General features: G+C 34.5%; 1 protein-coding gene across 1 annotated transcript; it reads left to right on the forward strand.

The window, feature by feature from the left end:
- The first annotated feature begins 1,939 nt into the window (after nt 1-1,939).
- On the forward strand, nt 1,940-25,714 carry LOC120336020 (macrophage mannose receptor 1-like). The gene is made up of 19 exons (XM_078109931.1): nt 1,940-2,075; nt 4,190-4,346; nt 4,538-4,627; nt 6,879-6,985; nt 8,683-8,848; nt 10,300-10,413; nt 12,677-12,816; nt 13,712-14,119; nt 14,726-14,842; nt 15,314-15,479; nt 18,143-18,256; nt 19,628-19,755; nt 20,602-21,009; nt 21,614-21,727; nt 23,260-23,544; nt 23,848-24,156; nt 24,354-24,453; nt 24,764-24,878; nt 25,422-25,714. The coding sequence occupies exons 1-19, from the start codon at nt 1,967-1,969 to the stop codon at nt 25,656-25,658; spliced, it is 3,384 nt and encodes a 1,127-aa protein (XP_077966057.1). The 5' UTR covers nt 1,940-1,966; the 3' UTR covers nt 25,659-25,714.
- The last annotated feature ends 51 nt before the right edge of the window (nt 25,715-25,765 follow it).

Raw genomic sequence — 25,765 nt, forward strand, 5'->3', positions numbered from 1 at the left:
GTGTTCTTTTAAATAAAAATTTTCCTAAAAATGACACGCGCTTACTTAGAAGTAAATTTATGCAAATACAAAACAGTCCAGTACAATGTGAAAAGCTAATGAGAAGCAAACAATGTAAAAGTGGTAAATTAAAGCGTAAGTGAATATCATATGACGCAAAACTTAAATCCATTGAATTTAATTCAATAAAATATTGAGTAGTAATGATTTTCTCATAACTATAATTATCGGAAAGGAGAGTTTTTGCATTGAATTATTATTTTTTTCTTGTCTCAAATGGGTCAATTCGACTTTTTCATTAGTTGCGTTTTCGTGCATTAGTACATAGGTTCTCAAAGTGCTCCGTACGGAGCCCCAGGGCTCCGCGAGAGAAACCCAGGGGCTCCGCGAACTCTTCAAAATACTGACTCAAAATTTTGTAACTGTTCAAAGAAGCAATAACAGCATTGATGAAATCTGACAACAATATAGCCTCGAAATATGGTAAAGAGGCGGAATTGAAAAATGACATTATTTATAAGCAGGAGCGCAGCCAGGATTCTTAAGAGGCAGGTGGTTCAAAATTGGAATCGGAAATTTCCGCGCAACATTCTTCGCGATTAAAAAAACGGATAACGAGATTTCTGTTGCGTAAAATATTCAATCCATGACCGATGCGAGCATTTAACGTGTCTCATCGTTACTCACGTTTGGTTCGAGATTACTATTAGGATTACTAAAATGAAAATACTATTCTAAAATAACATAAAATATGTGATAAACTGCCAACTATAAATAAATTGGAGTCGTATTTTTGCGATCTTGGGATTTGTCGAACTTGATTTGTTCTTTTGCACTTGAGATTATTTTTAAGCAAGATATCGCCGTTTAAAAAATCACAATATTTGGGCAAAATACGAACAATTGAAATTTATTTTATTGCATTCGGCTCTGCCGGTAGTTTCAGAATGAAAAAAGGTACATCGCGGATCGCGCTCACAATTGACTGTGTTTCGATTTCGCAGATACTACGATGAAAACCTAACATAACACCAAATTTTATGATTTGCAAAGTCTATAAAAGCGTTTTCAATCTGAGGTGAGTCTGCTGAAAACGAAACGTGTGATCTTCCATTTTAAGTTTCAGTTTTAATATTTTAGAAGGCGTTTTTCAATTAAGAAATTTGAGTTGCGGATTTACCTCTTTATTAATTATTATTTTTAGCCTTCATCGCCGATGACTATAATATGGTAACATGTTTTTCACATTAAACTCATACTTCCCCACGAGAACAAAAAGCAATTAACGTCGTCATTGTGTAACAATACATGTATATGCCGAGGGAAATTTTTGATTTAGGGAGAATAAACACCGGCGTAAAGATGTTTAAAGGTTCAAAAACACGCCATGCTGACGAAAAAAATCGGCGATTGTAACAAAATGATATCGCGCACGTTATTAGCGGCCTTTTAAGTCTTTCAATGTCAAAAGGGAAAAGATTCGCCCCCTAATTTATCAATATGTTGGTCAAGTGTCAAATTTACAGCTTTAGTATATTATGTTTGAAATTTAGGTTTATCTATGACTTGTGTTAACCCTATTAAAAAGGGTTCAGCATTTAAAATAAGTAAAGTACTTTTAACTTGCTCAGGAATATTAATCTGAAAGTAAAATTTTAACATTTATTTTGGGGCTCCGCGAATAATATTCAACCTTTCAAGGGCTCCGCAACACCAAAAGTTTGAGAACCCCTGCATTAGTAAATACTAACGGAATAAATAGGCCTACGTGGTGAATGGCCGGGGCTTAATGACATTCTCAATACTGTGACATTTAACATTTTGTCTTTTTCATTCATTAAAAAATACTAGCCTGTTAATACAGTAATATATGGTAAATGAGCCAGTTTTAATGTCATTTTCAATTATTCTTCTTTCTCATACGTCAGTATATATTTAGACGACAATATGTTGTATCATTAAATGTATGAACTTTAGACATTCGAAGAGAGATGAGATGTTTTACACGCTAAGAAATATGATTTTCTTCAACTGTTTGATTCTACTGATTTTCCCAGTCAACGTACTACCGGAATGTAAGTTATATATCTCAAGCGTTTCACACATTAGCTTTTAACAACATAGACGATCAATCTCTTTCCGGTATATTATGCTCTTGGTAATGTATGTACCAAGCTTGGGATGTTACCAACGTAATTAATAAATCATGAAGTACATATTTACTTTTAATGACATATTAGACGAACACTCTCTTTCCGCGTATTACGAACTTATAAGATCTAACAGCTTGGGTTGACGAGGTAATAATAAAATTGCTCTGAGACGATTTTCCAGAGTGAATGTGCGAGTGATTTATCCAAATGGTGGATAATCTATTGGTAATTCCGACAATTTGGAAAAGCTCAAATTAAATTTAATGAGGAAGATAATACACTAGCTAGATAATACATAGATTATTTTTTTACTTCTAAATTTACTCAAAATCTTTTTAATCGGTAAGTATGTTGATAGGTATGTGACTGTTCGTCTGTCTGTTAGATGCACGCGATATCTCACGAAAGCAAGGGTTTATTAATCTGCCGAACCGATTTTAGCGAACATGGGTGCTTTTTTTTCAGCATTTCAAAGTAAAACCAGGCGGAGATCGAGGAAGAAAAGTTGATATTTTGCCTTTATTCTTTAGGCTATATTCCTATCCCTAAAGCACGGATGACGAACCACTTTTGTGACCCACCGCGTTTTATTCGTGACCCGTCAAGACACGAATAAAATAAAATAAAATGCTAAAATATCAGTGATAAAAATTTATAAAACCGGCCTTAAATTAATCTAACGATAACTAAACTATTATAATGTACCGTCAGTTGGGCAGTCAGGGCTGCGATCGCTCATATTCAAATTGTTAAATCTCCGGGCCGGTATGTTAATTTCCAAAACCCCTAATTTTGGACGCATGTCTGCACCGCTGTGTACCGTTATTCAGCTATTGACTCTGACATCGTTTATGACATACCAATGCAATTGATCTGTTCATTTTTTGCAACGTTTCTTTCGGAAGTGCATCTGCAGACTGTTTAGGGCAGGCCTGCACAACATACGGCCCGCAGGCCGCCTGCGGCACGCTTGATACTTCTGTGCGACCCGCGGGTGATTTGGAAACACGCCACTTCTCGGGTCTAACAATCAAAGACGGCATTGTTATGCAAGCGCGCCGCTACTCCGATCATATTCGAAATCGTGAGATTTCTGTTTTACACTAGTCTCAATAAATATCAAACTTTGTGTGAAATTGGTGTGCCCTTCGCAACCCTTAAAAGTCGTCGCTCGACCTCTCGCCCCCCAGTTTACAAAACCCTGATTTAGATATCTCAGTAGTCAGACTGAATCATGCTCAAAACAATATCGGTATACAATCTCACACCTATTAGTGCATATTAGCAACATATTAATAACCCCGTTATTTTTTTCTAGCAGTTTATAAAACTGAAGTTTCTTTTTTGATTCAAATTTAGAACTTACCGTAAAAAACAATTTCTTCCTTTATGAATAGTGCAGAAATTCTCGCACAAAGGATATTGCTATTTATTGTAAAATTTCAAATATATTGGAGCAGATTTTGTAGAAAAATGTAATTTAGCAGTCGAAAAAGTACAACAGAGGAAGATCTATTGCTACTAAACGGATTGTTTGTCTAGCCTACAATGGAAATATCCAATAATGGTAGATATGACTAAATAAATTGTCATACATATATTTGGGACGATTTTACAAAACTGAACCCGAGTAAAATATTTTCCTGCACTCAGTTTATACTGCAACAGGCAATACCTAATTCTAATACAAAAGAAGTATTGAAAACGAAGAGTGGGTTTTCAAGGATGATGAACCACTAAATATATATTTGCCATCTCTTATGCAAAATACTGTACCTAGTTTTTACTCAATAAAATAAGATTCTTCATATTTTCAAGTGAATCTGCTCCAGATTTTGCATGTGTATTTAATATATGTCGGACCAGAAGCCTTTTGATTTTGGATGATTTATGTCGTATAATTAGCGAGTTATTAATTAATTAGTGATGGGACACAAAGTGTCACTATGGAGTAAGAGCGCTGTTTTGGCGGATTCCCTAACTTTCGATCGATAAGTCTTCAGTCTCTGACCGATATTCTCGTTTTTTTCTTATAGATTTACTCAAAACTGAATTTGTGGGACCGTACAGATTAGAAGCACACAGAGTAAAATTAAGCTATTCTGAAGCCAAAGCTTTTTGTAAATCAAGAAATTCATGGCTTGTAGAAGTGAAAAATGGACAATTTGGATCAGAGTTACAGACATTTATCAAGTAAGTCCCCGTCAGGATCAAGTTTTCACAATTCTATAGTTCTGAAAATGAGCTTAGGCTGATCTGTGACACGTGTTGCCTTGCAATCTTGATAGATTGGTCAGTGGTTATTTGCCTATATTTTACCAATACTCATTCTGCAATTATGCGTCAATTCTCGGCATCAAACCATATATTTTGTATTATGATAGGCTTGCGAATATGAATACCTGGATTGGTGCATCTTGGTCAGAAACCAACTGGACGTGGAATGATGGGTCTGATATAGAATACAGTAATTGGTGAGATAATTTATACATTCATAAATAGCATACTGAAATCGATAAAACAAAATTTGAAAAATTCAAAATATGATTATGGAAATGATGAACAGTAATCGATTGATTGATTTATATTGCCGATAAAATATTTATTAGCAGTGCTTTTCAAACTTTTTGCTGGAACGGACCCTCAATGGGACATTTCAGGGGCTTGAGTTGAGCTGCCTTTTATTGTCTCCGTTGTATAATCCAGCGTTTCCCAAACTGTGTTCCACCAGTGTTTTCTGAGTTTTACGTCAAAAAGGGATCAAAATTACCACCAAGTTGGTCGCCATGGCGATCTCGGTATCGTGAAGTTGTCGCACAACTAGAGACCGCTCAATATCGTTTCACCCTAACGTCTTAAGGGTAGGAGCATTTTTGTTGACCGTTGCCTAGCTTTTTGACTGTCAAGTTCATTATCTAGTCTACAGCAATCGTTTTGGTTTTGCTATAGGGCAGGGATGGCGAACCTTTTTCAATGAATAGGTCGAAAATTATATTTTTATCGCGGAACAGAAGAGAGTATGGGTCATATATATTTATTCAATGTTTGTATCTATAAGAAACTTCTGAAACAAATCTTTTAAGCTTCGGTTGGTGTTGGTGTAGTTTTGGGTTTTACCTATGCAGCACTTCTATCAAGGACTTTTTATGGCTCTCGATTTTATGAAATTAGAGTACGAAAACACGCATATGAGTTAACAAAAACGTTCAGGATGATGCGGCAAATTATTTTACGGTTTCAAAGAGTTTGGAGGGAATTCCACTCTGACAGTGTTATATTTTTTGGTCAGCTTTCAACCACATTAATGCATTTTTACACTGCCTCATTGTTATTTAAGATTTCTAGGTTTTTATTTCAAGGCTAAAAGATTTTGTTTTCTCAACGGCATTGCAGGCGAAAAACTAATAAAATGCGACATAGCATCTAGTTCTCGTATAACCCCTAAACCAGGCCTGCACAACTCATATTACCACGAGGGCCGCAAGCATAAATTTGAAGGACCAGCGGGCCGCAAACTTTGCCACATACATATTTCACACGATGAACTACAAATCAAAATGATATTGTGAAACAGTTAAATTTAATGAAACACTTTCATTACTGGGGAGCTTTACTCCTGATGTATGTGAATCAAAATGTCGGACACCGGAACGCGATATGTGTAGCAGGCTAGGGTTAGGCAATAATTTTATTCCAGTTTTCCTTATTTTTGTTCGATTACAAGATCGGGGATTTGCCAAGTGACTCCAATAGTATTTGTACCTGCAATTATGGTCTAAACCTAACCTGGTACACATACCACTTCCCTGTGTCCGCCATCTTGGTTCGCATACTCCGGGAGTACTAAATAGAATGCAGCTCACGAAATTGAAGCAATACTGTTTATCTTCATTGTTACGTAACAATATATGCATACTCTACGTAATAAAAATAAACGACATAGAAAGGTAAAATGAATTTACTGATGCCTACACACAGTATTCAAAATAAGAAATAATAATTTTCAATTTTCAATCAATAATTTTCAATCCGGAAACGCTGCGTTACACCATTTTTCTTTGTCAATTTTACCCTTTCATTCTTGGTGTTCCGCGAGGCGAGTTAAAAAAACGTAAGTGTTCCGTGGCTAAAAGAGTTTGGAAAACGCTAGTATAGCCTATAAATATGTATATACAAAAGCAAACATAACACTTTCAAAACAAAATTATTTTCAAAGTGTAGCAAGTTCAATAATAGTGACTACCTCATTTTGGTATAACCAGGTAATTGGCTATATTCAAACATTGCAGATATATTAATATATAATCTGGGATTTAAACAGAGATCTGAAAAGCCCCTGGACTGTACTGACGGAAACTCGGTTGAAACCACCGTTTTACAGTAATGAAAATGTAGTAATTAAAAAATTAGTCGTTTTGGCAAAAAGTATGGTAATACTATAATTTGTAAGATGAATTATATTGTTCAGAATATTGCAATGAAAATGATAATAACGTAATTGAAAAGCTAATTTATAATGCAATAAACTAAATTTTTTTCATAATTGTTGAGAGAAAATGTGTTTAAACACCTTGTCGAAGTATGTTGAGGTATTTTCTGTGTGGGAAGTCTGTGTGAAGACCATATTCCTGACAGTTTTACAAATAAAAAACGCATTACAGTATATAATTCTTTTTTGACTGGATATTTTTTTCAATACTATTAATCTTTTTAAATATTTTTAAGGAAAAATCGAGCTGCTAATGAAGCAAAATGTCTACTTTTTCAAAAGGAGGATAGTAAGTGGATAGGCACATCGTGTTCTATCGGAAGATTTCATGTTTGTCAGTCAGGTAATACTAAATCTATTCATATTTTCACTTTTTTTAAAGATTTAAATGTAAAATCTGATCATCATATTTACAAATTTGGAACGTTGTGTTCTGTAAAAATTTATAAAAATATGCAACTTCCTGTCAAGTCTAATTTTGAATGAAAATAAGGATATATCATCTTGTTTCGCTCAAAGTATTTAAGTTATACAACCGTCAATCTGACAGCAATCTATATAGTTCATCTTGGCATCAAGGATGTAAATACACAACGTTCGGCACACGATGAGCTGAAAAAATCCTGTCAACACTGATGGGGAATCAGAAAATACTTTTTGCATAGAAATGTTTACTAGAGAGGAAAATCAAATTAACAAGATTCGGTAGAATATCATTAAAAATAAGATAATTCAGACGCATTTTGCAAACGTCAGTTTTAAATCAACCATATTTAAACTCTGAATATATATTCAATATAGTATAAAGCCATCCCATACAAAATAGAAGAGATGTGGATGCGAATAAGTACACACGAATGTTTTCCCAACCATTGCAATAAACAGTTTGTTTTTCATTAAAAGCTATTCTACGAGGTGAATCAAGTAAGAAACTAGATTGCTAATATTAGCAAATTAGTATCAACATGAGTAAATATGCACACGTTGTGAAAGTAAGATCTTAATGTCTGTCAAATATTTTTAGCATTTTCGCACAAAAAACCTATAAAATAAACCAACATTCATTTTTACAAATCTTAATACGCCCTAATATAATGCCCATCCATACATACCTATAGTGAGGGCTGCATGCTGTAATAGTGATAATAACCTCACAGGGGCTTCAAAGCCCTCTCCGAAAGTGTAAAGTTTTAGTCACCGACTAACCCTACTCAAAGTTTGTTCGAAAAAAAATACTTAAAATCAGTGGATCCCAATCTTTTTCCTGAGAGGCCCAAATTTTTTGAATATATTTTTTTGCAAAATCTCGCTATTCAGGGATATGCCCATGCTTGGCGTGATGTAGGGTTTTTATGGTGGCAATATTAACTGACAATATAAACGAGAATATCGGTCAGAGACCGAAGACTTATCGATCGAAAGTTAGGGGATCCCCCCAAAAAAGAGCTCTTACTCCATAGTGACACATTGTGTCCCATCACCAATTAATTAATAACTCGCTAATTAAACGGCATAATTCTCCAAAATCAATAGGCTTCTGGTCCGAGATAAGATGAATGCACATGCAAAATCTGGAGCAGATTCAATCTCGCTTTCGTGAGGAGATATCACGTGCATCTAACAGACAAACAGACATACAGACAGACAAATACCTATCAACATACTTACCGATTGAAATCAATAACAACCACTTCTACACAAAATTCATTTCCCCAAAAACCACTTCCAAAAGTGAGAAAGCTGCGCTTATTTGCCATGAGCGAGTTTTTGAAATCGTCGCTTGATTTTACTTAAGCAGAACAGCAGCTGCCACGCCGTGATAGAATATAATTACTATTGAGCAACACTTCAATATAAATATATAATAAACGGTAAAATTTTATAAAGTATAGAATCAATAATTTTTAAGTTTGTTTAGTTAAGGCATTTGAAAAATATATGCTGAAAGTTTGATGAAACAAATGTGAAAGCTAATGTATTGCTGGTATTATAGACTGAAAAGTTTCAAAGCGGTGTACTTAATGTCTTGCATTCATTTAGATGCAAATAACATCATCTTTTACCAAGACATGGAACTGTATTTCAACCATTTGACGTTGAGAAATTACACTGAGAGCGTGAGAATGTGCGAAGAAAGAGGAGCGGAGTTAGTTACAATAAAAGACTCTCAAATGAACGAGGTTATCGTACGAGAGCTCGACACAGGGTGAGTATTATTGCATTCTTCAACTTTCGACCCATGTGATCACATCGTTCCTCAAACATCAAATCATACCTACAACGTAAAGTCGTTTTGTGCAAGCAAAGAGTGTCAGTTATTCATGGGAATGTGCGAAAAGCGAGGTTCCGATGAATCAGCTGAAAGTAGATGGGAAAGTGCCAGTGTATGCCAGTACCATTGTGGGACTACTCATTTGAAATACGTCATTTGTTTCTCCAAAATGAAAGTACGAATTTAGTTCTTAATCGCACATTGAAGCAAAAACCATTCACGTACTTGTCAAGATACCAGTTGTAGTTTTGAAACTACGGAGATAGGTACAGGCTTCACACAATTCTGAAGTCTTCAGTTTTAATAATCAATACATTTGAATATTCCATTATCTTTAGTCAGTAGCCATAAAAAGTAGCAGATTCCTAAAGTTATGAGCGATCAAGTGTTGCGGGCGTTATGGCATCATAGTTTTTAAACCTATACTGTATGTATTCACCAACGGCAAAATTCGTATGTATCGCTGGATGCAATGAACATGTGGACGCTTGCCACTGACTTATATTTATATCATGGCATTTGATCGCATCTACCTCACTCTTGTAACAATTCAATTCTCACATTTCTATGAATAGCCGTTTTGGAGTTTCTATATATATGTCCAACGATCTTAGCTCTCCTCTACAAAAATAATCTGTCAAATCCTAAAAAAATGTAACGTGGGCCAATGGCTAAACAATAGTTTATTTAAGATAGGATTCCGACATCATTATTGCTATCAGCACATTCGTCATGTTAAGAAACAATTATTTATTTGAAAATTTAGGGGGAATGGGTGGGGGGGGGGGGGGTCTACCCTCTATAGGCGGGGGTGCAGGTAAATCACTTTGTGCATATGACATTGAATTTTGTGTGTGCCTAACAAAATGTCTGTATATGTATATATATTGAGTTGGCTATGTATGCATATGACATTACATATGGCATTACCGGCCGTATACATGCAATTGGTTTACTGTATATGAAAATGACATAGCTTCGTTTCGTATATTTGCCTTGCTGCATAGCCTATGTGTATAGGTTGTACAAGCTACATATGAGTTGGCTGATAATTCATATGTATGCAACGTTACAAACTTGACTCCGATATTTGACACGAAGTGTACATATGATCCGTTTTCTATTTATTTTTACATTCCTCTATTAGAGCTTCATGCAGCTCGTTATTCCACCGTATATTTGAGCACTGCTCTCTGATTTACTTGCCGGTGCGGTGGATTTTCCATCAGTGTCGGGTAATCATTTTACAAATGTTGTCAGGATTGCATTAATAATCGTATTTTGTATAATAAAAAAACATTAAATTTGAACAAAAAAGTATTCAGGCGTAAAAAATTAAATGAGTACTATGTTTTCAGTTATATTATAAATAATGTTTCATTCAGGCGAGCCAGTCCACCTGATCCCCTAAATCAGCGGTATTTCATTGGCTTGAACGATATCGAGAATGAACAGAAATGGGTTTGGTCAGATGGCACAACAGCAACTTATACCAACTGGTAAGTTCCGTGAAGCCTGTGTTGTTTAAGTAATTGATGTCGCATGAAGATTGAAATGAAAAAAGTAATCACTATCCACATGATAATAAATTGGACAATGTTATTTTGAAATATAAATATTATTTGTTGTTGTGTAGAGAACTTTGGAAAATATCGTTTCGAAAGATTTTGCGTGAAGGGGACAAAAATAAGTCTCATTTCATTTTACAGTTTACATCTAGTAATTATAACTCTGGAATTTCTCCAAAAACAGAAGATGGCATATGCATATGCTAAAGTAATGACTGGGCAACTAGTTTTCAGTCTATTGTTTCCAAATTTTTAAATGATTCACTTAGATCAGTAGTCGAAACCTTATTGTTGCGTTTACATCTTTGCGTTTTTTTAAACTGTTCACTTCCGTTCACAACGCATAAAAACACTTTTGCCGTTTCTGTTTCAATATTTATAGGAATATCAGCTAATGATAAGCGGAGTCAATTCTCTGAGATTTGTACAGTAAATGATGTGTACATAAATAGGTATTGATATTAATTCTTTCCAAAATAAATTAATGTAACAAAATTCTTCAATGGGAATGAAGTCCTCTGCGGTTGGGGAGGCCTTATTACTCAAAAGATGGGGGTAAGTCTGTTTAAAATGGAGGTTTTGTTTGCGAGTTAACTTGTGAACAGCGCGTATTACCAAGGTCATTTCGTCTGATGGTCATCAATAACTTGCTAAAATGGAGTTTCATTTCCACACGGACCGGTCATATTCAATTAGAATACATTATCAACGCGTGGATTGGGCTCAATTATATTAAGAATGGTTGACATAGTAACCCATTCTCAGTTCTTGCAATCTATATCGTGAAGCACTTTTACAAATGATAATGCATTGTCATAATTTTTGGATACGTAGTGGATATAACGATAGTTTTGTTGTTATGTTGTTCTTTGACACTTTTTGGACACCTAGTGGAAAATCTAAAAAGTCGCTTTTCTCTTTGATTATACTGGACCAATTGCTTTGAAATTTTTAGTGGGTAAAGATGAAATTTTTCTCCAGAAGGCTATTACTTTTATTTATTTCAAATATTTCTGTTAGCTCTGTGAAATTTGTTTTTGTTTGCTATGACGTCACTGAACGTTCTGCGGGCATATATGCTGGCTTTGATCACGTGCCATCGGACGTCGGTGGTTCGTAACGGAGTCCTTGCTTTGCTAAGATTTGAGGAATGGTGAATGGCGAATAGTGCCGTACTTGGTGTTATAATACAGTAGTGACTTGTATCGTTGGTGTTACTACAGTTGTGAGTCGGACCATCATGTAATTTCAATTCACGCTGTCACAAGACAGGACCCCAATGCGGTGACACTGAACTAACTCGTAGCTGTCTCGTAAAAGCGAGGCTTGTTTTTTAAATTTTGTTTCAATAATGGAGAAGGGAATGAAACGAATTAATTAGTATTTCAATTTATGTTGCAATTGAATGGGGGAGAATAGATCATTGCCACGGGCCATGTAAAATGGGAGGCAGACAACTCGACTACACACGGACAACTTACCAGAGACAACTCGACTACAGGTAGGCCTGGTGAGTTGTCCGTGTAGTCGAATTGTCCATCAGCCCTAAACGGTTATGACAGTCACAGTACCGAAATTTGTTCCCCGATTCGGGTGGTGTTAAGTTGACACATGTTATTTAGTAACGTTTTTATGTGAAATGTTTGACTGTACCTCTGTGGTTCGGTACCTGATCCGATAATACGTTACATAATTGACTCATATCACGAGATATTTCAATTGATGTTTCAATATAATCAAGAAGAATGGATCATTGTCACAGGACGTAAAATATCTATGACAGTCTCTGTACCGTCACGGTACCCCGATACAGGTACTGGTAAGTCACGCAGATGATTTTTGGAGAGTTGTTCTGCGTGTCCATACATTTGAGCATTGCTCTCTTGTTTATCAAATAGTTGAACAAACCTCCGCTTTGTAGCATCCTCTCTTCTGTCTAAAGCAGTACGATGAGCATGTACATGTCAGCGATGAGCTGCTTCTAGTCCAGTGTCAATCAACATCAACTGGCTTATCCTATATTTGCATATAATGGAACAAACCTTTTAGCATAGGGTGTATATATAATAGAATATATTCAAATAGAACCCCGGGACTCTGTTTGAATAGATATGCTTCCTAGTTTATGCTGATGTAATAATTGTGCGTAAGTACTGATTGACTAATTTTTTCATTTTGAGAGACTTTTTTACAGGTATAGTGAGGGGGGATGGACAGAACCAACCAACCCTACAAACAGAGAAGAAGATTGTGTAATTACGCTGGAAAACAAGTATGCCGGGAAGTGGGCTGATGTTACTTGTAGTGCGAAGTATCTCAGCATTTGTCAAAAAAGTAAATATCGTTTTAGAGAACGTTAACTGCCAACTGCTTCAACACCATCAACAGTTCTCTCCACTTACATCCATCATTATCCAGATACCACCGACAATTCAAAAATGTGCAACGAAACCTAAATCAATAATATTTTCCATCAAAAATTGGGCGAAAAAATCGAACAAGTTATATCATTTACAACTTTTCCAATAAAATGTATTTGGTTCTAAACACATTTTTTATTTTAGCTATGAACAGTTTTTCAATTTTCGTTCATTTAAAATTCAATTCGCACGTGGTAGAAATCTTAAGGTAATTTCCCCGTCACTTGAAAATCATCAAAAATGATAGTTGCTAATCAATCGCTCATTTCTCCTGGCCGTTTGGTAGGTAACTTTTGAACAGTGTTGAAATGAAAATGAATAAAATCCTATGCAAATATATTCAAAAAGATTTTTTTTTTTATTATTTCATATGTGTAAGTAAATCATTGCCATTCAACACGCATATTTAGTTACTTCCATTTTAAATCACAATGGCTGGTCGCAATACTTTAAGAATTTTTGGCTTTGGTATCATTGGGGATAGGCTTGAGTATTTGATTTAGTATTGTGTTTTAACTACAAAGAAATTTTCTTGACTTAGCAGAAGTTAGTGACATTATCAATATTAGGTAGTATAAGTAAAGTTGTTAAGAAATGTCTGGCAATGAAACCATTTTACAGATCTTAAATTTATTCTCAAATCCTAAGTTAAAAAAAGGAATTCACTCTGTTTGAATTCCATGCATTGACATTTCCCAATGTTCAGATGCATAAGTAAAGATAAAATACGAGGGCCCAGGGGTTATGTTTTCTAAAATGTTGTCACGCTGAAAGTAACATAAAACATTTTTGTGTTTTACTTCAAATAGAACTTGTATTCAACGTTAGAGGAAATTGCAAATACCATTTAAACTACTTGGACAAGAGAACTTACTACGACGCTCAGTCCTATTGCTTCAGAATGAATAATACTGCAACGCTTGCAATGATCAAAACAGAAGAAATTCATGAATACATAGAAGAGGCGATTAAAACAAGATTTGGTTCAGTAAATAATATGACTTTCTGGGTCGGTGCGAAGAAAGACAACAGTGATTTCTGGAGATACATTGACGGCGAGCCATTCTCTACTGGTGGATTTGAAAAATGGGCAAATAGTCAACCGGAATCTGGGAACAAATTATATCTCAATACTAGTGTTGAAGAATCAAACACAGATCTGCTTTGGTTTTCTGGAACAAATGACGATAAAAAAGGTTTTATCTGCGAATTACCAGGTTTGTGCAATACGTCACAGTTTCTGCAATTGCATTTGATTGCAACTGAAAACCGGGCAAACGCATAATTGCATATCAGTATTACGTGTGTGCTAGGAGATTTTAAAAGAAACACTAAGGTAGCACTTTCGAATCAGCAAAAAATCTTACTTACGATTTGAAAAATTTCAATAATTGGCAATGACAATATAGTAGTAGGTATAGTTTCTTTACCAACTATTGTCAAATATTTTTTTTAAACATTTAATGAAATGATAGTTTAACCCCCCTCCCCCTCCAAAAAACCCACCATAGGTCACCCAAATGATTACTTCTTTCATATTGTGTGGGATTTTAGTATAATATATTCCGTCTTTTCATTAACTTATTTTATAAGAGATCTCTCTAGATTAATATCATTTGGATTATTTATCTTGGCATCGTTGTATCTAACAGTTTATTCATTTTGAATTTAAATAGTGAAAAGTATTACTTTCATTCTGTCGTCACTTTTACATTGAATTAGTTTTAATGATGAGGATCCGGTGTCCTCTGCTGTTGCAATAATTTTTATACTTTTCTATAACTATCTAAAACCATATCGAGGGTTGTTGTTTTATATCGCAGTCATTGATCCGTGTCACTCAACACCATGTAAGAATGGAGGAAGTTGTAGAAGTACCATCGGGTGTCAGGTGGAATGTAGTTGTGTTAACGGATACAGAGGGACATTTTGTGATCGCGGTAAGAAATCTGTTTGACCACTTTAACTTTACTGACAAGGAAGAAATAGCCGTTAGAATATGTTTGCCGATCGCAAAGGGAAATTGTTCGGTGTTGACCGAAGTATAGATATCGAACATATGCAACTCGCAGATGTACTGTTTATTATAGACGGAAATTTTTGAATACTTGATGATTTCAGAATCGATTCGGATATTTTTTCAGATAGAATCGAATAATATGTTATTGTATGCGACTTTTATATTGTAATGGTTTTGATAAATTACTGAAAACATTGAATCAGTCACAACCTTTTTTCCATTGCTCTGCCTTCACCGATAGCCAATCACTTATCTGCTGACAGACAGCGTGAGGCATTCAAAATACATGCTGAAAGTTTGATACGTAAAAATAATATTAAAGATATTGTATTTCTAGTCAAATAGACTGAGATGTAGCAAAACGGAGTTCCAATATTTTACACTCATTTAGATGCAAACAACATCATCCTTTACCAAGACATGGAACTGTATTTCAATCATTTGACGTTGATGAATTACACCCAGAGCAAAAAGGCGTGCGAAAAACGAGGGTCAGAGTTAGCTACAATAAAAGACCCACAAATTAATGACGTTATCGTGCGGGAGCTCGACGCATGGTAAGAATCATTACATTCTTCAACTTTTAACCCATGTGATTACAATATTTCAAACATCGAATCATGCCTACAAGGTAAAGTCATGAAAATGTGCTAAGAGCGAGGTTGCCAGCAATATGCTGAAAGTAGACGGAAAAGTGCCAGTGTATGCCAGTACCATTGTGTCAGTACTCAATTGAAATAAGTGATTTGATTTTTGAAATAGAAAATACAACCAATTCTTAGTTTGTTTATCGCACTTTGCAGCAAAAATCATCGACGTACTTTTCAAGATACCGATCGTATTTTCGAAACTATGAAGATAGGTACAGACTTCACACAAGTCTGGAATATTTACTTTGAATATTCAATACAATTTGAATATTCCACTATCTTCAGTCCATAAAAGTAGCAGATTTTTGAAACTATCTATCGCAGTCAGCAACCTTTTATCGCTCGTGGGCCAAAATCAAGAGTCGCAAGTCTTGGCGGGCTGCACTTATTTTCAGAATCTTAAAAACCAAACAGATGACCGATGAATCACAGCTTTTTCACTCATATCATGAGTTTAAAAATTAAAAAGACTGCGACAACTTGTGAACTCAACTTGGTCATCTCAATAAAAGAGGAAAAAAATACAAATGACATTTTATGTGACAATTTTTGTTGCATCACGCTTGATAACTTTTCTACATGAGGCGCCACGCTGAATGAAGAAAATAATTGTTTGCACACAAATGTACTTCGAAACATCAATTTTTTCGCATGATTTGTCAAATTTGGATTTCCTTCAAGAATACTTTTTATAAAAATAAGCAGTGACACATCTCCCGAATAGCTTATGGATTTTGTTTCCTCACTGCATTGCATTGAATATTTTCTGCGCCATTGAAACCGCTGCACTCAGAATCAACTCTTCTGCGTTTTTTGTCATTTGTCTAATTATATTTAAATCGTAGGCGCGTTAAACGAGTAGTTGTTTAAATTGTTAGGTGATAATATAATTTAGTCTAAAAGTGTCTCACAATAAATTCTGTTACATAAAAAATACAATCGTGAAAACAGCAGTTTTGTCGCTATAATTCATTGAAGCATCGCGGGTCAGATTATTTTACTGTGCCCGCCGGCCGTATGTTGCCGAACCCTGATGTAGACGGTCGCCGCTGACTTATACTTATATCATGGCCTTCTATCGCATCTACTTCACTCTTGTAACAAGTCATTTCTCATGTTTCAATCAATCGCCGTTTTGGAGTTTCCATAAGCATACGAACACTATCATATTACGCCAACGTTCGTAGCTTCACCTTGCAAAAATAATCTCTCAAAGCTTAAAAAATGTAACGTGAGACAATGGCTAAACAACAGTTCATTTAAGATAGGATTCCATTATTGCTATCATTAGAGTCGTCATGTTGAGAAACAATTATTTATGACCGAGGTTTCCAAATGGTGAGCTTGTGCGCGGCGGCGATTTGCTTAGTGCGCACCGAAAATTAACAGAATGGTATTGAACATATCTAATATATGATTAAATAATTTACATATTGTGTTTATGACAAATATTTTATTGTTTCTTATTTTAAATGATGTGTATATGACTCTATAAATTCATTTTACCATTCCATGTCATTCACTTTCAGTACGTTATGTCTGCCTCTATTGTAATGTAACAATAGCGGTGGACACTACTTGCTTCAATTTCGCTAGTTGTAGTTTAGCGAACATGTGTGGTTTGTATAGTATTTTAGGGGCGAAATCATGTTTTCAAATTTTAAAAGCATATAGTACACATTAACTATCACCAAATTGAGTTTTATTTGAAGGCAGAAATTTTACTTCGTGTAAGTGAGCTGTGAGTGTTGATAGCAATGATAATATGGCGGCGGCGCACGAACAAAAAGTTTAGGAACCGCTAATGCACGACATCGTAGATTGCGTCTTAGTGCATGTAATCATCCACTCAAGCAGCTAATCTGTGTTTATCGTAGTATGAACATACCATGTCTAGGTAACCAAATTACCGCAGGAAGTGTATGAACTACTTGCTTTTATTACCCATTGAATGTGAATGTAGATCCCCTAAATGACGGTATATGCATATGACATTGAATTTTGTATGTTAATCACTTAAATGGATGTATATAGTTGAACATACATGACTATGACGTTGGTTGCGTATGTACAGTGCTTGAATAGCTGTGTATGTATATTGAATTGGTTGTATATGCATACAGTATGTTCTACAGCTTTTGATTTCGGGAGAGAGGGGGTGTTTATAAATTTAGGGGGTGATAGATATTTTGCTATTAGTGATGAAACTATTTGCAACTTATTAAAATGTGGTATGTATTAGACTGATTATCTGTACTGAATACCGCCTAATTTTACAGTATTCGAATACAATCTTATTCACGTCAGGAATTAAAGTATGGTGTCACACTTGAAAATTAGGGATGTTGTTTGAAAATATAGGGGAGTGGAGGGAGTGTTCACTCAGTTGTGAGTGATTGAGTGTTTGAATCAATTGAATGACTGTATATTTTACAAAAATTGCATCCAGAATTGCATTTTGTATGATAAAGCAGGGCATTAAAATTAAACAACAAAAAAAATTATTCAGGCAGGAAAAATTAAAGTGAGTAACAAATTTTCTGTACTATTATGGATAACTTATCATTCAGGCAATCCAGTTCAAGTACGGCTAATTTTCACCGGTACTTCTTGAGCTTGAACAACATCGAGAATGAACAGGAATGGGTTTGGTCAGATGGCACAAAAGCAAGCTATACTAACTGGTAAGTTCCGTGAAGTCTGTGTTGTTTAAATAATTGATGTCGCATGAAGATTGAAATGATAAAAGTAATCACTATACTATCACACTATAATAAATCATACAATGTTATTTTGAATATAAATATTATTTGTCGTTGTTTAGATAACTTCGTTGTATTGTATTGTTTGAAAAAAATCGTTTCCAAATATTTCGCGCGAAGGAGACAAAAATAAGCCTCATTTTACAGTTTCCCTATAGTAATTATAACTCAGAAGAACTTGATAGCATATGCATATATATATGCTAAAGTCATGACCGAGCAACCGAGAGTCTCTTCACATATTTCTGAGTTTTAATCAACTATTTTGCCAAATTAAAGTTCATCGAAATAATGATTTATTTCTATGTTTCAACCGATATAACTTTATCGTCGATCGTTACCTTAGTAATAGTATTCGAAGGATTTATTTACATTAGTAGTCAAAACCTCATTGACCTCATTTCAACCTTTGCATCTTTTGAAACTGTTCACTCTCACTGAAAACACTGTTGCGATTATTAGGTAGTGATAAACGGCTTTTGCGCTCTGGCATTTGTATAGTTAATGATGTGCATGTGTACACAAAGAGGTATTGCTGTAACGGTAGAGAATATTAGTAATCCTGCAGGCATAAATTCTTCCCAAATGAAAAGAATGCAACAAAATTCTTCATCACTTGGTGGAATTTTTCCACGGTTGGAAATCCCCTATTTCTTGAAGGAACCTGAAAATTCTGTTTCAAATAAAGGTTTTGTTTGCGAATTTACATGACATGGCTTTTTATCAAAGCCATTTAATCTGCTGTGAATCAGAAACTTACTACAATGGAGTTTAGTTTTCACACGGACCGGTCATATTTAATTAGAATATCCCACCAATGCATGGATCGGACTTAATAATAATAAAAATATTAACAGATTCTCAGAGCTTGCAATCCATATCGCAGACCACTTTTACAAATTAGAAATGATAGATTTTTATATCAAAATAGTTAAAAAACCTCCGCTTTGTAGAATTCTCTTCTGTCTAATGCAGTTTCATGTCAGTGATGAACTTCTTCTAGTCTAGTGTAAATCACCATCAACTGACATGGTAACATTAACAGATAATAGAACAAACTTCTTAGAATGAAATTATATATAGAATAGAATATATTTAGATGAGGACTCGGGACTCTGTTTGAATAGAGATAATAGAACAAACTTCTTAGAATAAAATTATATATAGAATAGAATATGTTTAGATGAGGACTCGGGACTCTGTTTGAATAGGTGTGCTTTTTGCTTATGCTGATGTGTTAATTGTGCGTAAGTAACCATTACTAACTGTTTCTTACTTTAATAAATTTTGCAGGTATCATGGTGAATGGAATGAACCAAATGGTGTTAACGAACATTGTGTAGTTACGTTGGAAACAGCAAAAGACCGGAAGTGGGCTGATGTTACTTGTAGTACGAAGTATCTCAGCATTTGTCAAAAAAGTAAATATTGTTTCATAGCTTGTTAACTGCTAACTGCAGCTTCAATTACATCAACAGTTCACTCAGCTTTCATCAATCATTATCCAGATACTACCTTCAATTCAAAATCATATTTCCATCACAAATTAGGCGAATAATCGAACAAATTATATCATTTACAATATTTAGTCTCATAAAAATGCATTTGGTTTCATTTTTTATTTTAGCAATGGCTGCAATGCACAGTTTCCAAATTACCATTTATTTAGAAATCGCATTCACACGGGATCTGTAAGAACGTCAAGTTAATTTCCCTAGACTTGGAAATAATCACAAATGACAGATGTTTGCCATCGCTCATTTCTGGTGGCCACGACTTTTGAACCTCTTTCTAATTTTTTGAAAAATTGAAAATCCATGAATCTTATGCTAAAATATTCAAAACGAATGTGTTCGTATCAACTGAAAATGTTTTTTTTTTTATTTCATAAGTGTAAGTAAATCATTGCCATTCAACACGCATATTTAGTTACTTCAATTTTAAATCACAATGGCTGGTCGCAATGTTTTATGAATTTTTGGCTTTGGTATCATTGGGGATAGGCTTGAGTATTTGATTTAGTATTGTATTTTGACTACAAAAAAATTTGACCTAGCAGAAGTTAGTGACATTGTCAATATTAGGTAGTATAAGTAACGGTGTTAAGAAATGTCTGGCAATAAAACCATTTTACAGAGCTTAAATTCATTCTCAAATCCTAAGTTAAAAAAAGGAATTCACTCCGTTTGAATTCCATGCATTGACATTTCTAAAATGTTGTCACGCTGAAAGTAACATAAAACATTTTTGTATTTTACTTCAAATAGAACTTGTATTCAACGTTAGAGGAAATTGCAAATACCATATCAGTCACTTGGACAAAAGAACTTACTACGACGCTCAGTCCTATTGCTTTAGAATGAATAATACTGCAACGCTTGCAATGGTCAAAACAGAAGAAATTCATCAATACATAGAAGAAGCGATTAAAACAAGATTTAGTTCAAGCAATATTATGACTTTCTGGATCGGTGCGAAAAAAGACAGCAGTGATTCATGGAGATTCATTGACGGCACGCGATTCTCTACTGGTGGATTTAAAAAATGGGGAAATAATCAACCGGGATCTGGGAACAAAGTATATTTCAATACTATTGTTGAAGAATCAAACACAGATCTGCTTTGGTTTTCTGGAACAAATGATGATAAAAGAGGTTTTATTTGTGAATTACCAGGTTTGTGCAATAGGTCTCAGTTGCTACAATTCCATTTCATTGCAACTCGAAACCGCGCAAACGCATAGTAGCAGATCATTATTATGTGGGTGCCCGGAGATATTAAATGAAACAATAAGATAGCACTTTCATAAATTTTCGAATTGGCAGTAAATCTTACTTTCAGTTTGAAAATTTTCAATAATTGGCAATGACAATATAACAGTAGATAACGGTGTATTTTGAAACTGTTGTCAAATATTTTTCATACATTTAACAAAAAGACATTTTAACAAAATACGATTATAGGTAACCCGATATAATTACTTCTCTCATATTGTGTGGGATTTCTTTATAACATTTGTCGTCATTCCATTAACTTATTTTTTAAGAGATCTCTCTAGATTATAATTATTTGGATTAATAATAATAATCAATTTTGGCATCGTTGTATCTAACAGTTTGTCCATCATGAACTTAAATAGTGAAAAGTGTTACTTTTATTCTGCCGTTACATTGACTTAGTTCTATGATGAAGATCCGGTGTCCTCTGCTGTTGCAATCATTTTTATACTTTTCTATAACAATCATTAACTATATCAAGGGTTGTTGTTTTATATCGCAGTCACTGATCCTTGTCACCCAATGCCTTGTAGGAATGGAGGTAGATGCAGAAGTATCGGGTGTCAGATGGCATGCAGTTGTGTTAACGGGTACAGCGGGACATATTGTGAACACGGTAAGAAATCTTTTCGACTATTTTACTTTTACTGACAAGGAAGAAGTTGTCGCCAGAATATTTCTGCCGATCGCAAAGAGAGAGAGTATATTTTTTCGAACATATGCAACTTACGGATGTATACTACTTATTATGGCTGTTAATCTTCGAATACGTGGTGATTTCTGAATTGATTCGAATATTTTTTCAGATAGAATCGAATAACGAACACTTGAAAAATATGTAATTGTATGCGACTTTTATATTGTAATGGGTTCTCCAGACACATAAATTGCTGAAAACATTGAACCTATCACTCAGACAGGTTGCTTAGTGATCACGCAAAATGAAAAGCACATTTCATCAATACCTCAGTCACATATTTAAAATATGGCTCCACTACATTGAGGAATTCACCCTGACCTTTGGCGGAAACAAAAAACGATTTAAAAAACGTATTCGAATAATTTACTATTCACAGGATTTTCCATATGACATATATTTTTCTGTACCTCCCCATCCTTTAGTAATTTATGCTTGTCCCTTCCCACGGGATTCCCATTTGAATGAAACTTTTAAATTTATGAAAACCTAGGTCTAGTGTCTACTAAATACGACTGCATATAAAAAGGTATATGCAAAATTTCAAAATTTATTGTCTTTGTTACCTTTAAAATTCGGAGGTATCGTTCAACTATGACTATTCAGTATCATTCTGGCATTCATATTCTATTTCTGAGTCACTCTACTCATTCAGCAAATTATTAAGTTTTTGCTTATCGACTGTTTCTAATAATTCAGTTGATCCGAGTAAAACCCAAATTATTTCCTTAATTTTCATATTATATTCAAATCTAATGTGCACATAGTTTATAACGAGAGCAGGTCACATCTGTTTTCGTAACTTACTCAACAACAATCCGGCAAATAAGCGTTGTACTGATGCCAATGACACTGGCATGGCCAAAGCAATTTTCTCACCAGTTTTTAGTATTGAAAACCTGCGTGCATTTTTCCAATAATCTAATGGTTGTGAATTTGGTTGCCGTAATTTTTAAAACATAAAACAAAATAAATAATAGATACAAGTATACAAAGAAAAAACGACAGCAGGAACAATTAAAAGGTAAATAAGTATACCGACTAAGGTTACTTCTGACGTAGCTGCTGTGGCATGACTACTGTCCTATGGGAAATACAAATGTGTTCTGTCCCATCCATTCATGAGATTGTCATTGGAATCCTATTCTCATGGACAAGACTTATCTATTCGATTCCAAATTTTCAGCCCTACTCCCTATCTATTCTGAAACTCTAGATGACTCAAAGATTACGTATTTTTTCAATTGGTTGAACATCGTAATTATGTACAAATTGTGCAATAGGATTTTGACGAAATTTATTAGTAGTGTTTGGGTCCAATTGTTCAAACCTTTGATTTTTGGCTTTACGTAGCCGTATGGCCATAGTGTGTGCATAATCTTTTATTACTATTAACCTAAATCTTGCAATAAACAAACCTAACTTCAACTACTTTCTATTACTTGTTTCAGACCAATTGTCCGTCACTGTGACTCAGTGGAATAAAATCATTCTCACAGGAGAATCAGCGAGAATAACTCTTGAAGTGGTGTCTGACTTCGACGACGTTTATATCCAACTTTACACAATCCGAGGAGGCAAATCAAATATCCTAGATAAAAAAAAATCCGTTGAAAGGGCAAACATTGAATTGAATACAGGACCGATACATTCTGCTAGTGAAGAGAAAGCATACATGCTCAAAGCGTTTAACGGCGAAGCAGAACGAATTATTGATATAAAAATTGCTGTTCACGGTGAGCGAATTTGCATTATGTTGAAGAAAAATCCTGCTTGTTTTGTTACGTGGCCAGATGTTATAAAATATACATATTCTTTTTTATGTACATCGACAAATAACTTAATGAAGGATCGGGTTGTCTGCCATAAAACGTCTAACCTATTTTTTCATTGCGAAATTATTATAAATAAATATTTTTGTTATTCTATGACGAAAATGCGAAAAACTTAAACAACTTACAACCAAATAAATTAGAGGTTTGTTTACTTTTTGATTTAATAGATTTATATCATCAGCGTTACTTTTTTAATTATTCCAGAGAAAGCAAATATTGCCGATATCAGTCCACCTCGTATTGCGATTCCATCAAACCAAAACCAAACGATTACTTGCCACGCTACGGGAGTTCCTAGTCCGTCTGTGTCATGGTATTTTGAGGAAGAAGTCGTCAGCAGGAAAACGATTTCTGATGTTCACCAGATGAATTTCTCAACTCAATCGATATTATATTTCAAAACAACAAGGCCAGGAACTCGAGTTAAATCGCACGCTGGAGTTTATACATGCCGCGTCTCAAATTATGTAGGAGAAGATCGAACAAGATTTGAAAATAGCGAAACAGCAAAAGGTATGAAAATGATAAAGAACTATTTTAATTTTATGTATGAAAGATTACAATTGTTAAAGTGAGAAATTAGTGTGTATTTAATTTAGAAAGAAACTTTATCAATAAGTTTACAGGAAGCGGATATGTTTTATCAAGGAAGTCATTTATGAATTTACTTCACCTTTAATTTAACATTTATTTAATAATTTTTATTTCAGTCATTGAAATGCCTGAATACTCTGCATCATCAATTAACTGTACTTCAGATATTAAAGTCAGGTGGATTCCGGGTGTGGAAGCAACTCATATAAAACACAGGTATAGTATTGTGGGTTTGAATTTGTATTAATTAATAGCATTAGTATTGTGAACTCCATATTTTGAGAGATTGTTAGAACTTCCGGTGCATTGTTGCAATGTATGTAAATGAATATACAACTAAAGCTATATAGATATTAGTATGATTAATATTGGTAGTCGCCAGTGGAAAGACTTAATAAAGAGATTTAAGTATAGATTGTTCGCTAAGAAAACTAACAATTGTTAACAATTGGGGTTTCTGTATTTTTTGCTTGGTTGGTTAGCATCAAGACGACTTATTTTTAACAATTGCGTAATTTTTACACAGGATAACTTTAGAAGGAGAGCTTTACAGTAAAACGATCAGTATCACGCCAATTAATAATCAAGCAAATACAACAATTTTCTCTAACTTAATGTGGCAGTCGTTGTATACTGTGAAGGTATTGTGAAAACTTTAAAATGTTTGAATTGATTGACAAAACAATATTTTTAAAGTTGTATAAGTGGTTGTTGATGGCGCGTAATCGTGTTTTCGAAAATTATTTAGCTTTAGGGAATTGTGTTCGCATATTGTGCCCTTTGTACTTCCCGAATTGTTTGATTAAAAATGATTACCACCAATAGACAGATGACCCATACTAGATAAAATGACAATTTTGTCGACTAGGAAACGACAGAAAAATAATATTTTCATCTTTCGACTTCTATTATACTAAATTTTATTTGATAGCTGTTGCATAAATTGAATAAAATTATCTTCTATAGGGTGATAGAGATTTTTGCACTGTTTACATCAAATGTTTGATCATTTACTTATAATTGCTGTGTCAAATCAACTGATATTTCTATCAGCTACGACGACAAAATCTTTGACTATTTTGATGATTTACTTCAAGGCACTTAGGACTTGAATTAAGCGAATAATTACATAAAAAAAGATATTGGACATCTGAAATATTCATATTTGTTACAACTCATTCCAGATGGCAATCTGCCTTGAAACATGCATAACTAACCCCGGGAAATCGGTCGAAGTGAAAACAGCCATCAGTCAAGCTGGTGAGATACCAAATGTCAAACTCGACGAGAATGCGACTGATAAAACATGTAAGATCTCGTGGTCAAAGTCAAGCGATTCAGAATACATCACTGGTTTCAAGGCAAGTTGTTTACCTATGTCTTACGTTATAATCATTTCATTTAGGAAATTACTAACCTGATGTACTAAACGCTCGTGTTCACGCAAAACCGAAACTGCTCATTCTTCGCAAGCTGAGTACGTTTACAAAACATTGTATGTGTCAAGATAACAGGTTTTTCGAAACCA

The sequence above is a fragment of the Styela clava genome, chromosome 2 (genome assembly GCF_964204865.1).
Source record: "Styela clava chromosome 2, kaStyClav1.hap1.2, whole genome shotgun sequence".
Taxonomy (NCBI): domain Eukaryota; kingdom Metazoa; phylum Chordata; class Ascidiacea; order Stolidobranchia; family Styelidae; genus Styela; species Styela clava.

Excerpts from the sequence above, each read along its gene's own strand:
- LOC120336020 (XM_078109931.1), top strand. The coding sequence starts at position 1,967 with ATGAACTTTAGACATTCGAAGAGAGATGAGATGTTTTACACGCTAAGA. Across the intron at positions 19,756-20,601 it reads TCTCAGCATTTGTCAAAAAA|AACTTGTATTCAACGTTAGA; the intron begins GTAAATATTGTT and ends TACTTCAAATAG. Across the intron at positions 24,879-25,421 it reads AGTCGTTGTATACTGTGAAG|ATGGCAATCTGCCTTGAAAC; the intron begins GTATTGTGAAAA and ends AACTCATTCCAG.